Source organism: Eriocheir sinensis, chromosome 16, assembly GCF_024679095.1.
Source record: "Eriocheir sinensis breed Jianghai 21 chromosome 16, ASM2467909v1, whole genome shotgun sequence".
Classification (NCBI taxonomy): domain Eukaryota; kingdom Metazoa; phylum Arthropoda; class Malacostraca; order Decapoda; family Varunidae; genus Eriocheir; species Eriocheir sinensis.
Genome location: NC_066524.1, coordinates 17,491,427 through 17,504,195, shown reverse-complemented (window position 1 = coordinate 17,504,195; position 12,769 = coordinate 17,491,427). Strand labels below are relative to the sequence as shown.

General features: G+C 50.4%; 2 protein-coding genes across 5 annotated transcripts; both read right to left on the bottom strand.

Moving 5' to 3' along the window:
* Positions 1-979: 979 nt before the first annotated feature.
* On the bottom strand, positions 980-4,738 carry LOC126999470 (Y+L amino acid transporter 2-like). Of its 2 annotated transcripts, XM_050862093.1 has the most exons (9): positions 4,225-4,738; positions 3,578-3,799; positions 3,267-3,492; positions 3,102-3,146; positions 2,858-2,981; positions 2,576-2,776; positions 2,335-2,484; positions 1,792-1,969; positions 980-1,432 (listed from the first exon to the last, which is right to left on the bottom strand). In XM_050862093.1, the coding sequence occupies exons 1-9, from the start codon at positions 4,532-4,534 to the stop codon at positions 1,374-1,376; spliced, it is 1,515 nt and encodes a 504-aa protein (XP_050718050.1). In that variant the 5' UTR covers positions 4,535-4,738; the 3' UTR covers positions 980-1,373. The 2 variants fall into 2 exon arrangements, with proteins under 2 accessions (XP_050718050.1, XP_050718051.1); XM_050862094.1 differs by lacking the exon at positions 3,578-3,799.
* Positions 4,739-4,888: 150 nt separating this feature from the next.
* Positions 4,889-11,696, bottom strand: LOC126999471 (monocarboxylate transporter 12-B-like). Of its 3 annotated transcripts, none has more exons than XM_050862096.1 (5): positions 8,431-11,696; positions 7,432-7,651; positions 6,416-7,129; positions 6,109-6,300; positions 4,889-5,737 (listed from the first exon to the last, which is right to left on the bottom strand). In XM_050862096.1, the coding sequence occupies exons 1-5, from the start codon at positions 8,587-8,589 to the stop codon at positions 5,592-5,594; spliced, it is 1,431 nt and encodes a 476-aa protein (XP_050718053.1). In that variant the 5' UTR covers positions 8,590-11,696; the 3' UTR covers positions 4,889-5,591. The 3 variants fall into 3 exon arrangements, with proteins under 3 accessions (XP_050718053.1, XP_050718052.1, XP_050718054.1); XM_050862095.1 differs by having other exon boundaries at positions 7,432-7,702; positions 8,431-11,690; XM_050862097.1 differs by having other exon boundaries at positions 5,591-5,737; positions 6,109-6,268; positions 7,432-7,702.
* Between the last annotated feature and the right edge of the window lie 1,073 nt (positions 11,697-12,769).

Here is a 12,769-nt window from a genome sequence, read left to right as displayed (position 1 = left end):
TGAGCACCGCACGCCTGCCCGTCACCCGTCTTCTCTCCCGTCTTCGCGTTGCTCGCTCGTTTTATTTGCTTGTTAGATCGTTCGGAAGGGTGTGGGTTCCGGTTGATGACTGTTGATGAAAGTCATCATTTGCTGATTCTTGCGTTAGCTCAGCACAGCTTCCCACAGCCAGAAGCACGACGTGTTGTTAACATGATGAAAATTAGCGATACACCAAAGTTGGGTAACAGAAAGAATAAGAAACGATGGGAAAGTGAAGGAAAAAGAAGCAAAAAGAGAAAGAGTAAAGGAAGGGCATGGAATGAAAGGAAGGATGTTAAAAGGTTGTGTGTGTGTGTGTGTGTGTGTGTGTGTGTGTGTGTGTGTGTGTGTGTGTGTGTGTGTGTGTGTGTGTGTGTGTGTGTGTGTTCTTAAGTCACCCGTACCATATATATTGTTGTCAAAGAAAACGAAATTTAGAGGTAAACTTGAGTGGAAGAAAATTCACGCCACCCTTGCAGCTAAGTCTTCCGGTTACTTGACAGAATAGTGGAACTCAAAGGATAGGGATACGCCATACACCCCTCGACAGACCGGCCCCGGCGACGCCAGCTTCTGTTGCGGCTTGTCGGTAACCACGCCCCATACCTAGAGAGCCCCCCCCCACCCGCCCGCCAAGGCCGTGGTCTCTTCCCTTCGCGGAGAGGCAGAACCAGAGAAAGTTTAAAAGGCAAATAAAGAGTCATTCTGTTTTAATTGTCTATGCTCATGTACAAAAAGGAGGAATATCAGGCTTTTTTTCTTATTTTCATAATGTAGCGTAGAATACTGACCAAAAACTGAAGGTGACCCCGAATGGTGGCCTCCCTTGTTTGTGATAAATGGACTGAATGTTTTGTAACCAGTCCACGAAAATTAAAAATTATCTGTTCACAGGATTTCAGATATCGTTGGAAGCATGGAAATGATCTGTTCACAGGATTTCAGATATCGTTTCTGTTCACAGGATTTCAGATATCGTTGGAAGCATGGAAATGATCTGTTCACAGGATTTCAGATATCGTTGGAAGCATGGAAATGATCTGTTCACAGGATTTCAGATATCGTTGGAAGCATGGAAATGATCTGTTCACAGGATTTCAGATTTCCTAGTAAGCACGTTCCATGTCTAACATCGCAGACTGCCTGAAAAAATCTTCCTCATTCTTGTTACGTGGCAAGACAGTAATATAAATATAGATTGGAAAAAAAATATGACATTCAGTGATATGCAAGCCTTATGAGTCACAGTCGTCGTGACCACCAGCAGCATCAGCAGCCGCAGCAGGAGTGAAAGTAGAAGCTAGTGGTGGTGGTGGTGGTGGTGGTGGTGGTGGTGGAGAAAGCGGCGGCCCTCAAGCCTCTTTCTCTGGCAGGCTCCTGAACAACAGCTGGCACCAGATGGTCAGTCGTCCTGAAACGGGAAACGTAAACAGCATCATTTCACACTACTACGGACTCCCTCTGTAGCTTTCATACCGCCTCCACAACCCTTCACCTATCCCAGCCCGCCCTCAGCACACACACGCCCACACTCCGCATTTGTTGTCATATCTTCAGGCAGCAAAGCCCGCTCCCATCATCTCTGTCACATTAGTATCCTCACGGTCACATTTTCCTCCCCTACTACTCTCATGTTTTCAAATTAACCTACAGCCACCCCGCTGATGGGGCGAGAAAATGACACGTGCGCACGTAACCTCAAAACTGATCTCCTCCACAGCCTTTGTTCACCCACTTACAAGAAGACAGACTCAAGTGTAGAAAACTTACGCATGGGTCTTGAAAGCTTCTTCGTTATGGGTTCGCAGTAGATGGTGATGTAGTAGATTGGTAGTCCCGAGACGATGAACACGACGGCCACACCCACCTCGAGGGGGTTCTGGATGATGGGCAGCACCAGCAGGAAGACTTGGGTCACCGTGAACACCACCGGCAGCACCAGCCACACCTGAGGGAGGTACAGTGGGCGGGACACTCAGTATGGCTATTTCCACGTTTCAGCTGGAAACATGGCAAGCTGATTACGTGTTTGCCTAACGCTTTGAGTGTTCAAGTTTAGTGGACTATATATGTATGCTTTCCACTCGCGGCATGTAAACTAACAGCTACTTTACGTGGGTACGTCAATTCCTCGAGTGTCAGCTCAGGCAAGTGTAACACAGCGGATACCAAACACTTCGAGGGTGTTGATTTAGACATGCTCTATCCAACACTAAAAGGTTGGACCTCATCATGTATACATATATCAATTAGCCTGGAACGACACCTTGACTCATATATAAGAAAACGCCTCGTACAAGTGGTGCCGCTAACCTTGAAGGGCCTTTCACGGTCAGGCTCTCGGTAGCGGAACCAGAAGAGTGCGCCCATGCAGCCCAGGTTGGTGAGCGTCATGACGCAGCTGGTGTAGTTGATTAGCATCACCACGTCCGACGTGACCAGCATCAGTAGCAGCCCGACGCCCTGAGGGCACAGGGAGTGAGGGTTACCCAGGCATCCCCGCTACAGAAAGAGAATATGGATATGCTCCCCAGCCTTGACGAGACTCGCTCACATGGATCACGATGGCCGGCATGGGCGTAACATGGTCGATGTTGACGAGGGAGAGCGCCTCAGGGAAGTGTCCTTTCCTCGCTGCAGCAAATATAAGACGCGACTGGGTGAAGATGATGCCGTTAGTTGAACCGAACGTGGAGCAGATGACAAAGACCGGCATGATCCACGCCATAACGCCCAGCGTGCGGTTAGCGAACGTCTGCGGACAGAAAGAAAAGTTATGAAGGCAAGCCACGAGGCAAAGGAAACGTGAGTTAGTAGAAGGCATAACCCTACCTACCACAGCCACAGCGCTGGAGGATATCATCTCAGTGGGAGTCAGCACAGCCAGGTAGGCGGCGTTGGTGAACGTGTAGATGAATGTCACGAGCGAGGTTGACACAATAATGGCGAGCGGCAGGTTCCTATTGGGAAATGAATTATAGCGTCAGATCGAATGCGTGATAAAGGTTTTCAGTGATAAGTCAATGAATACTCCTCAACTTCAGGAAGTAACTTCAGTACACCAAACCCGCTTGCTTCACCTGTTCGGGTTCTTCAGCTCCTCGGCCACGTAGTAGAGATTCTCCCTGAAAGTGAAGAGACAATATTAGACTGCAGAGTCTGTAGATACCTATGTATACCTTGCCCACTCACCCCTGTGACACAACCCAAATGCCTGAAGGGTATCCAGCCCTCCCGCACCTTACCATCCACCGTAAGAGAAAAGACTCTGGTAAAAGGCGGTGGCAATGACACCTGCTCTCCAGTCGGTGCCATACATGGGATCTTGATAGTTGTCCAGGTGGCCGGTGCCCAGGTACACTGCCCCCGTCACGATCACCACCGTCAGTGCCACCACCTTGCTCACCGTGAACACATTCTGCACCTTCGTCGCCCACTTCACGTTCACGCAGTTCACCCACGACAGGAAGCCTGTGAGAGCGGACAAGGGTATTAGTCACTGAGTTTTACAGACACGCGCCGCTGTTACAGCACTGTGCCACGCGGCAACACTCACAGATGAGTATGGCGGTGATGAGCCTGACGGCCGCGTCGGGGACAACCTCGCACCCCCCAAAGATGGCCATCACCAGGTAATTGGAGAAGGTGAAGGCGACCACCGCACCGCCTGCACAGTTGCGCAGCACTGCCGTCACCCAGATGTACAGGAACGCCGGCAGGGGCCCAAACGCTGCGTGAAGGTAGGCGTACATCCCGCCACTCTCCGGGATCATGGTGCCTGTTGCCGCGCGGGTCAGTATAGACGAGGCGTTACTTCACTACAGAACTCATCTTTGAACCATACGTGTTTACCATGCAACATTCTTTCCCCATCATTAGGAACACCAAGATATTTTAATGTACTGCTGCTGCAGCGTAATTGTCGTGCAAGCGAGAAACCGTCGCTGACACTTGAAGGCCAAGCAGCGCGCCGCCGCGGGGACCGTTCTCAAGGCTGCTTTCTCGGTCCCGCCGCCGCTTGAACATGAGTGTTGTGTTTATACAAGTAAAGTGCGTTTATATGGCGGGACCGAAAGTACTCACACAGTTCATCTACGTGTTACACACGTGTTCCCCCAACAGGTAGAGGCGGTGACTGAATTATTGACTACTGAAACGGCCTGTTATCAACACCAACGTATACTGACCAGCAGCAAGACTCACCCAGCTCGGCGTAGCAAAGGGCGCCCAGCATGGTGAGCAGGCCGCTCGCCGCCCACACTATGAGGGACATGCCCACGCTGCCCACGTAGGTGATGACGCCCTTCGGAGCCACGAAGATGCCCGAGCCAATGATGATGCCAAGGATCATGGTGATGCCCTCCAGCAAGCCCAGCTCCTTCCTCAGGCGCACCGACGACCCCTCCTCCTTGGGGCTGCTGTCGGGGCCTTTTTGCGGCGTCCCTTTGGCTGGCGTCTCCATTGTCGTGTTTGCTGTGCTTTCGCTGCGTTGGGGCTGCTCCTCGGACTTCATGAAGGCACAGTACAGGTGGAGGTGCGGTCTGTGGTTTCAAAAGAAGTGGAGCTTTAACTTGCGTTACTTATGACTAGACTGTGAAGTAAGGATTGTTTCTCCCGCGCCACCGACCCGAGAAGCGTCGCCACAATGTGTGTCTGCTGGTGGTGTCAGCTGGCGGCTCCCAGGGACACGCGGGGACTCGGGCGTGCCACATCTCCCCGCCCCGCGCGCCGCAAACTTTCACTTCGCCGCCCTTGACACTTTTACCCTCGCCGCCAACATCTTTTTGCTATGCATTTAACCGACTTTAAGTTTTTACTAATCAAGAAATCAATTTTGTTATAGAAGCGGGCAAATCAAAACCCCTACCACTGTTATTTATTTATTTTCTTAATAAGCACCTCCAGAAAGCATGTGAAAATAGAGTGTTATCAGACGTGTCGAGGCAGCAGTTTACACCTGACCTCTGTCTTAGGTAAAAATTCAATGACATATAAAACTTACACACGTACAAAAGAAAACTGATATTCTGCCGCTTCGTAGGTTCGTAACGTAGACTGAGGAAGGAAATTGTTTTCTCTCAACAGAGAATTACGGGAAGACTGAAGGAGTGCAGTCCAAGCCCTGAGAAGTGGAAGGAAGGCATTTCCAGAGGCGTAACAGAGGAGGCAGTGCATGCCCTGACAGGGAAGGGAAAGGCTGCCTCGTACTCTTCTCCTGATGTTGTTGGCGCTCCGTTCTTAATAACGGGGCCCTTCACCTTTGGGCACGCCTGTCCCTTACTCATGCATGAGAATACACTTGGTTTGATCCTGACCATATGTTTCCAGACTCGTGGCTCCGCCTCGTTCCCGTCGCATCTAAAAACTTGACAAGTGAGAACCACGCTCACCCCACCACCATTATTGGCATTGCTAATGACGTGCGGTGAAAACATGACTTTACAAACGGTTCCCACCACCGCCACTACCACCCTCTCATCCTCATCATCATCATTATCCTCGTTTTCTATCACAACCACCACCACCACCACACGGACAATGCCCCGCTTGACAGGGCTGCCTGCAAAGTGTTACGTCTCGGCGCTACTCCCCGCCTGGCGCCGCTCATAGGCCTGCGCGGCGGGCATGAGGAGCCACAGGAGGAAGCTGACGGCGATGAGGCCTGACAGCACCCACATGCTGACGGCGTAGCTCCCGCTGACGTCACGAATCACACCTGCGGGGAACACATGTAGCAAAATCTGAGGCCTGCTAGGATGAGAGGTATAAAATCAAATCTGCACCGGGCTGCAGCTGAATAAATAGCTGACAAAGGTAAACAAGGGGAGCCAGACGCCCTGCCAGTGCCAGCCTCGCTGAGGTAGGAAGGGGCGGTGACCGCGGCGCGTGCCCTGTGCCCACATGCCGGGGCGGACATGGCCGGGAAAAGGTGTCGTACATCGCGGCGGGCGTCTCCATCCCCGCCCCGCTGCCTTCCGCGTGCTGACTTGTCTTGACGGAACCAGCTTGACCCCCCCTCGCCCCCCCCCCCCCCCCCCCCTGCAGTGATTTACAGATCTTAGTCACTATTGTGGAAAGACGACTCACCAACAAGCGGTCCCACCGAGAAGAAGCCGAGCGCCCCGAGGAGATTCTTGGCGCTGTAGACGGCTGTGAGGCGCGGCAGCCCCACCACGTCCGTCATCAGCAGGTTGTTGAGGCCGTAGAACACCCCCGCGGCGCACCCCCAGACGCCCATCACCCCTGTCTGCCAAGCATCCTCTATCTGCAGGGTGAACACTGAGCCACGCCGTTACAATAGTAAGTTTGAAAGACATAAATAACACAGAAAAGTCACCACCAGTAGGGAAGATTACGCCTAGGACCCTGATGCGCCGTGGCCAGCTTAACTTACCCAAAATGGAGGCAGCCATGACAGCCATCCCTCCCATGTAACAGAGCCGCTTGTTGAACCACGGCAGGTCGGAGAGCGACGACACGGTCATCCTGGTGAAGAGGTTGCACACGCCGGCGATGGACACGCACCAGGCGGCCGTCTGCAGCGGGTGTCCGTCTGCTTGGATGGCGAAGGGCACCAGTACCAAGAAGTTTGCCTCAGCGTTGACGACGAGCATGGAGCCCAGGGCGATGATGAGGCAAGTAGGGCGCCGTAGTACCTTCATGTCGTTGACCACCGACCACAGGACTTGGGCGACCCGTCCCCGAAAGGCAACCAGCCCCGACAGGACTCTTCTGCAAGCCTTCCTCTCTGTGCTCTCGCCCCAAGTCTCCTCTTCCGCCATATTCTTCGTGGGTTCGTGTAGTAAGGAGGAGAGTGCTTCCCGATCTTCCCTATCCTCCGCGGCGCCGGTGGACTCTTGTTTCTTGTAGTGCCACTCGACGGGCTGGAACACGGCGGCTCCCAGCACTGCGTGAAGCGTGATGCCGCCCAGGATAATAGTGGCGCCCCGCAGCCCGTACTCCTCCTGCAGGAAGCGAATGACGTGCGGACTGGCGAAGTGTCCAAGCCCCGCCCCGGCCATCAGCAGTGTGTTGGCCCGGCCCCGGCGCTTATTGAAGTAGTGGGCCAGGATGAGGTAGCCCACGCAAGACAGACCATTCCCCAGTCCTGACGCAGACACAGAAACCTGATTATTTGCGGTAAAACGACTGTGAGTAAGAATAAGATGTATCAACACCGTATCGTACTTTTAAACATGGTCAAGCAGCAGAGCGAAGAGTGAATACATAATAGTTTTTATAGCAAGTGAGGCAGCTCAATGCCAAAAAACAAAAGCAGCAACAACAACAAAAAAAAGCCTTCTAGCGCCCCTCCGACTAAAGGGAGTCCAGAAGAGAGGTCGGTTTCGGAGGGTGATGAGAGTAACACGTGACCAGGCCGCGGTCGGGCATAAACTCAATCCTTCTTACCACAGCCGAGAGAGAACGTGATGAGAAGGTGGACAGGGGACGCGGCGAAGGCACTGAGGGTGAGGCACGTGGCGGTGAGCAGCGTGCCCGTGACAGCCACCCTGCGGAAGCCAAACTCCTTGATCAGCGTCCCGAGCACCACCCCCGCCAGGCGCCACACCACGAGGAAGGTGCTGAAGATGACGGCGACGGTGGTGGACGAGGCGCGCCACTCCAGAAGCTGTCGCGAGAACAGGATGCCGAAGGAGGGGGACAGCATAGGCACCACCAACTAGAAGAGAGAGAGAGAGAGAGAGAGAGAGAGAGAGAGAGAGAGAGAGAGAGAGAGAGAGAGAGAGAGAGAGAGAGAGAGAGAGAGAGGTCACATGTAAGTATATAATGCCCCTGATAAGGAAGTGTAAATATGCATTCCCTTATTTTTTATCATTCTCAGCCTTTTATCCACGCTCTCAAAAGGATCCAAGTTGTTGTGCAATTACGATTTTGCTTCATCAGTCAGATCAAGCAAGATTGTGCCACTATAAACACCTGCTGAGGCCGATCATCAGGCCCTACCAAGAAAGCCTACCGGTACCATAGGAAGAACGTAAAGAAGAATCCATCACATTTCACTTGTAAACGTCTTCTATTGCTTGACCCAAATTAGCTGTCTTTATGGAGCAGGTTGAGGTCATCGAAAAGAGACAGGTGCTATTTTTTTTTTCTTACAGAGTAGCGCTGCAGATAAGTTTACATCGTCTTCCTCTGTGATGAAACCTCGCCTCATTATCTCAAAACTTCTCACCGAGTTTACGACCGATAAGGAGATAGAGGGACCGAAGAAAACACTCTTATCGAGGTGGACGTAATACTCACCCGCAGTCACTTTCGTAAGGTGGTTGGGCATCACACGCCTAGGACACCTGAAAAAACTGACGCCCATGCACCTGTTTCGGGGCTCACGTGGGTTAGCTGATTGGATACACACACACACACACACACACACACACGGTTACTTACGGCAATCACAAAGACGCCAGCGGCCACCACCCAGCCCCAGCCACCGTCAGGAGGTACGGCCCCTTCCTCCTCCTGCCTCTCCTCGCCTTCCTCGGGTGTCGCTGCCATACATGTGCCGCGGTGACATGGCAGTGCACGATTGTCCGTCCCGCTGGGCATGGCGAGGAATAAGGTGTTACTGGTTCCCCGCCCCGCCAGCACTGCCCCGATCCGTCAGCAATGCCTCCTGACACTTCCTTGGCACTTCCCTCTACGAGCTTCAGCGGCACCTCTTCTGCTTCGCTACAACGGCGACACTGAATGACGCGACGCACACACACACACACACACACACACACACACACACACACACACACACACACACACACACACACACCAGCTTTACAACGACCGCCGCACCCTCGTGGGATTTAAAATAGTCATTCCTGTAATCCACCTACTTTGTGTGTGTGTGTGTGTGTGTGTGTGTGTGTGTGTCAGTGTGTGTGTGTTATCACTTGTCTGCGCCTTTGTGAGTGGGTGGTGGCAAGGTGGCGGGGGGGGGAATGATGACGGAAGCAAACACACACGCTAGCTATTACACCCTCTCATTATTCTCCCCGATGACCTCCTCTGTGCAACCTCTTATCGTCTCCACCCTCGCTTCCTCATCACTCACCTATCCCTCTTCATACATTCGTTCCTCCCCTCTTTCCTCCCCATCCCACCCCCCTCGTCCACCCCCACCCTCCCTCCTCTACGACCCGCGTCCGCCGCGCCCAGGTCCGCCGGATATCCCTCATCACCACATCCAGAAAGAGACGGGCTGAACAGAGCTAAGCCGGACAGAGCGGAGTTTATCTAACCTTGGCAGAGGAGACCTAGAACTATGAGCTGGTTATGCTAGGCCACGGAAAGACTACGCTGAGGTATCCTGAGTAGGTTGGAGGCCACTCAACACATGAGGGATAAAAAAAAAAAAAAAAAAAAAGGATGAAAATTTGGAGAGTATAAAAAAATCGCTTACGAGCAAAGTGAGACTCGACTAGATTGGCTATTAAGCATTGTGTTGAGTAAGCAATTGTGGCAGAAGTCTCAACACTCCTGCCGGGGCGAACTGCAGACATTTCAAACGCTACCACCTTCATTTATATATCATTGGTTATTTGTGTTTAGGCAGGAGCGCTGGGCGGGAGACCGTCACCATGAGCAGCAAAAAGGTATGCATGGGTTGGTCTTGGGCTGGGATTATAAGACACGCGCTTCTTACATCAGCTATTTCTAAAGGTCAAAGAGGGGGTCAGTCGGATTCTAATGAGTGTTTCTTCAGGTTCACGGTACAGAGGAAGGGTCACACTACCACCAGGGTCATAAAACTACCCCTGGAAATGCTCACAACTCCTACGAAAGCCTTGTCAAATGTGTGTTTTTGAGCGGCGAAATGTCTTATAATACGACTTTAATTAGGACTCTTCCACCTCTCATATCACCTATTTTCAAAGGCCAAGAAGGAGATCAACCGGGTTCTAATGAGTGAATTTTTAAGTTCATGGTACAGAGAAAGCTCAGACAACCACCAGGGTCATAAAACAAGCCAAGGAAGTGACCCAAACTCTTATGAAAGCTTTGTTGAATATGCGAGCTTGGGCGCCGAATTGTTGAAAATGACCCAAGGCTCCGTCTGGGATGTGAGTGGCCTAAGCACGCTGGACTGGGGAGGCCTTGATGAGTTAGACAGGGCTGAAACGGGCATGAGCTTAAGGGGCTATTACACTGGGCAAATTTTCCGTGGATCTTCAGTCAAACCACGATTTCCGCTAGCGTGGTTCTCATTTGTGTCTTGTTATTGCTGATGATGATGATGGTGAGTAATTCCGTCGTCCTTTGGTGAAATCTACCGTAGCCTTGGAAGATCGTGGACTCGTCAGAAAACCACGCCAGCGGAAATCGTGGTTTGACTGAAGATCCACGGAAAATTTGCCCAGTGTAATAGCCCCTTTGGACTGTGACTGCTCTCCTCGACCCACTAGCTACACGCACCACGATAAGGGCCGATAATAACAAGATTGAAGACACTTGATGAGACACGTTGTAATCTCCACCTTCTCCACCTGGTCCTCCCCCTCTCCTCCTCCTCCTCCTGTTCCTCTTCCTGTTCCTCGTTGGTAACTGCAGACGTTTTAATGACACTGCTATTCCTGAGTGTTCTTTCGGGTTATATAACATCACAAATTCTACCGATGTCACGCCGTTCACTATGACTCGTCGATATCCGCTGTACCGTAGTGTTGTGTTCGTTCTATGTATTTATCTAACAGGAGACTAAAACATCACCCCTAAATATTTCCGACATCTGGTAAAATTTCTTCCAGACATTTATTTTAACATCACTTATTTTTTTTCGACTTTTTTCGAACTTTTCATTAAGGACGACGCTTCGTAAAATATCTTGCTGACTACTATAATATTCCCAACACTTAATTTTCTTTTTTTTCTGATTTTTTTTTTTATCATGAAGGACGATGGCAGTCTTGTAAAATATCTTGCCGACTTTTTAATTAATTCCCGACACTTTATTTTTTCTCCTCACTTCTCCTCTCTCTCTTATTTTTATTTTTCTCTCTTTTTTCTCTTTTCTTATTTTGCTATGTCTCTTTTCCTCTTTATTTTCACCGGGGACGACGGTTGTTTGTTAGCCACTCCACCTTCAGACAAGACAGCAGCAGCGATGACAGTAACAAAGTAGACACCCTGACATACATATCAAGCGAGCCTTATCAGTGGCCGGGATAACAACACAACACACGCCACTAAGTGTTCCGACAGACTGCAACTATACCGTGCCACACTCCCTCTGTCCGGCACCATAGCAGCAACACAACACTCACTCTCTCTGGCATCCTGACCTTCCCACGCTGAGCTGCCGCGGCCCCCATGGTCTTGTTCTTCATTTATGTCCTTTTCTATCACCACCATCGAAGTCTTGCAGCTTGATCAAGACATCTCTCCACCCGGAATTGACCTCTCTTTTGACCTTTTTATTCTCCGGAGCAGCGTTTGGCGGGCTTCTTTTGTGGCTGTTTTTGTTTTTTTGCCCTTGACCTGCTGGCTCTAATGCTGTAAAAAAAATTAGTCTCCCTGTGTATGTCATTATTAATGTGTGTATTTTGCATTGCTCGGGTTACTTTAGTCTGTAGTGAAATGTGTCCCGACCAGCCGTTTCCTCTTATGAAAATATAATAGTAGAAAACTGTAGCTATGAAGGGGGGACTCGTGAGAAATATCGTCCCCTTTATATTTTCCACTATAGTCTGTTCACGGAGCCTGTTCACAGGCTCCGTGAACAGACTATAGTAGATATTTTAAAGCAAGTAGTGATGTTTGTTCGCAATTGGGTTTAAAGACATCATATAATGTTCATTTTTGTGTGTCTGATTACGATGTTTTTATGAGTGAGGGTATTGGTCGTCGCTACACATTCTGCAGTGTGTGTGTGTGTGTGTGTGTGTGTGTGTGTGTGTGTGTGTGTGAGAGAGAGAGAGTGAGAGCGCATGACGTTTTTTTTTTAATGGGTGCGATGGTTGCCCCGAAGTTCTTGATATTGTACCTCATAATTGCAGAGATAACTGACATACACCGGTAACCCCCCCACCCCCCACCCCCCCAACACACACACACACACACACACACACACACACACACACACACACACACACACACACACACACAGGCATCACTTGAATTTGATCGCTTTGCCCTTGAGCTGTGTAACATAACATATGACAAAGAAGTGGGAAGAGAATAACATGGTGTCAGAATTGTGTGATTAAGGCGCACCGTAAGGCATCAAGTCCACCTCACGTCTCGTTCGATTTACTGTCAACATTCTACCTCACCTTTGACCCCTATGTGTGGTCAGTATGGAGGTGAGATGGCTGTGGGTGAAGGTTGTGATGATACAGTATTAACTTCCTGTCTAATCCTCTCGATCCCTTCCCTTCAATCATCTTCCTTTTAACAGCATCAGTGGTCAGTATGGAGGTGAGATGGCTGTGGGTGAAGGTTGTGATGATACAGTATTAACTTCCTGTCTAATCCTCTTCGATCCTTTCCCTTCAATCATCTTCCTTTTAACAGTGCCAGTGGTCAGTATGGATGAGAGGAGAGGTGATTGAAGTGACGGTTGTGGTAATGACTCTATTAACCTCCCTTCTAAAACACCTTTCCTATGAGTATGAGAGTTCAGCAAAAGCAACACCGCAGACAGGTAACCTAACTCGTCTGTCCTATGTAAATTAACAGTGTAGGAAATTTGAGTATAACCAGACTGTTGACATTTGAGGAAAGCGGAAAGACAGAA

Bases quoted from the DNA above. Each gene is read 5' to 3' on its own strand.
- LOC126999470 (XM_050862093.1), bottom strand. From the start codon at position 4,534: ATGAAGTCCGAGGAGCAGCCCCAACGCAGCGAAAGCACAGCAAACACG. The intron at 2,777-2,857 runs GTAGGTAGGGTT...TTCTGTCCGCAG, and splicing joins CCTCCAGCGCTGTGGCTGTG to ACGTTCGCTAACCGCACGCT. The intron at 1,433-1,791 runs GTAAGTTTTCTA...TTCCCGTTTCAG, and splicing joins GAAGCTTTCAAGACCCATGC to GACGACTGACCATCTGGTGC.
- LOC126999471 (XM_050862095.1), bottom strand. From the start codon at position 8,589: ATGCCCAGCGGGACGGACAATCGTGCACTGCCATGTCACCGCGGCACA. The intron at 7,703-8,430 runs GTAAGTAACCGT...TCTCTCTTCTAG, and splicing joins CTGGCGTCTTTGTGATTGCC to TTGGTGGTGCCTATGCTGTC. The intron at 7,130-7,431 runs GTAAGAAGGATT...TGTCTGCGTCAG, and splicing joins CACGTTCTCTCTCGGCTGTG to GACTGGGGAATGGTCTGTCT.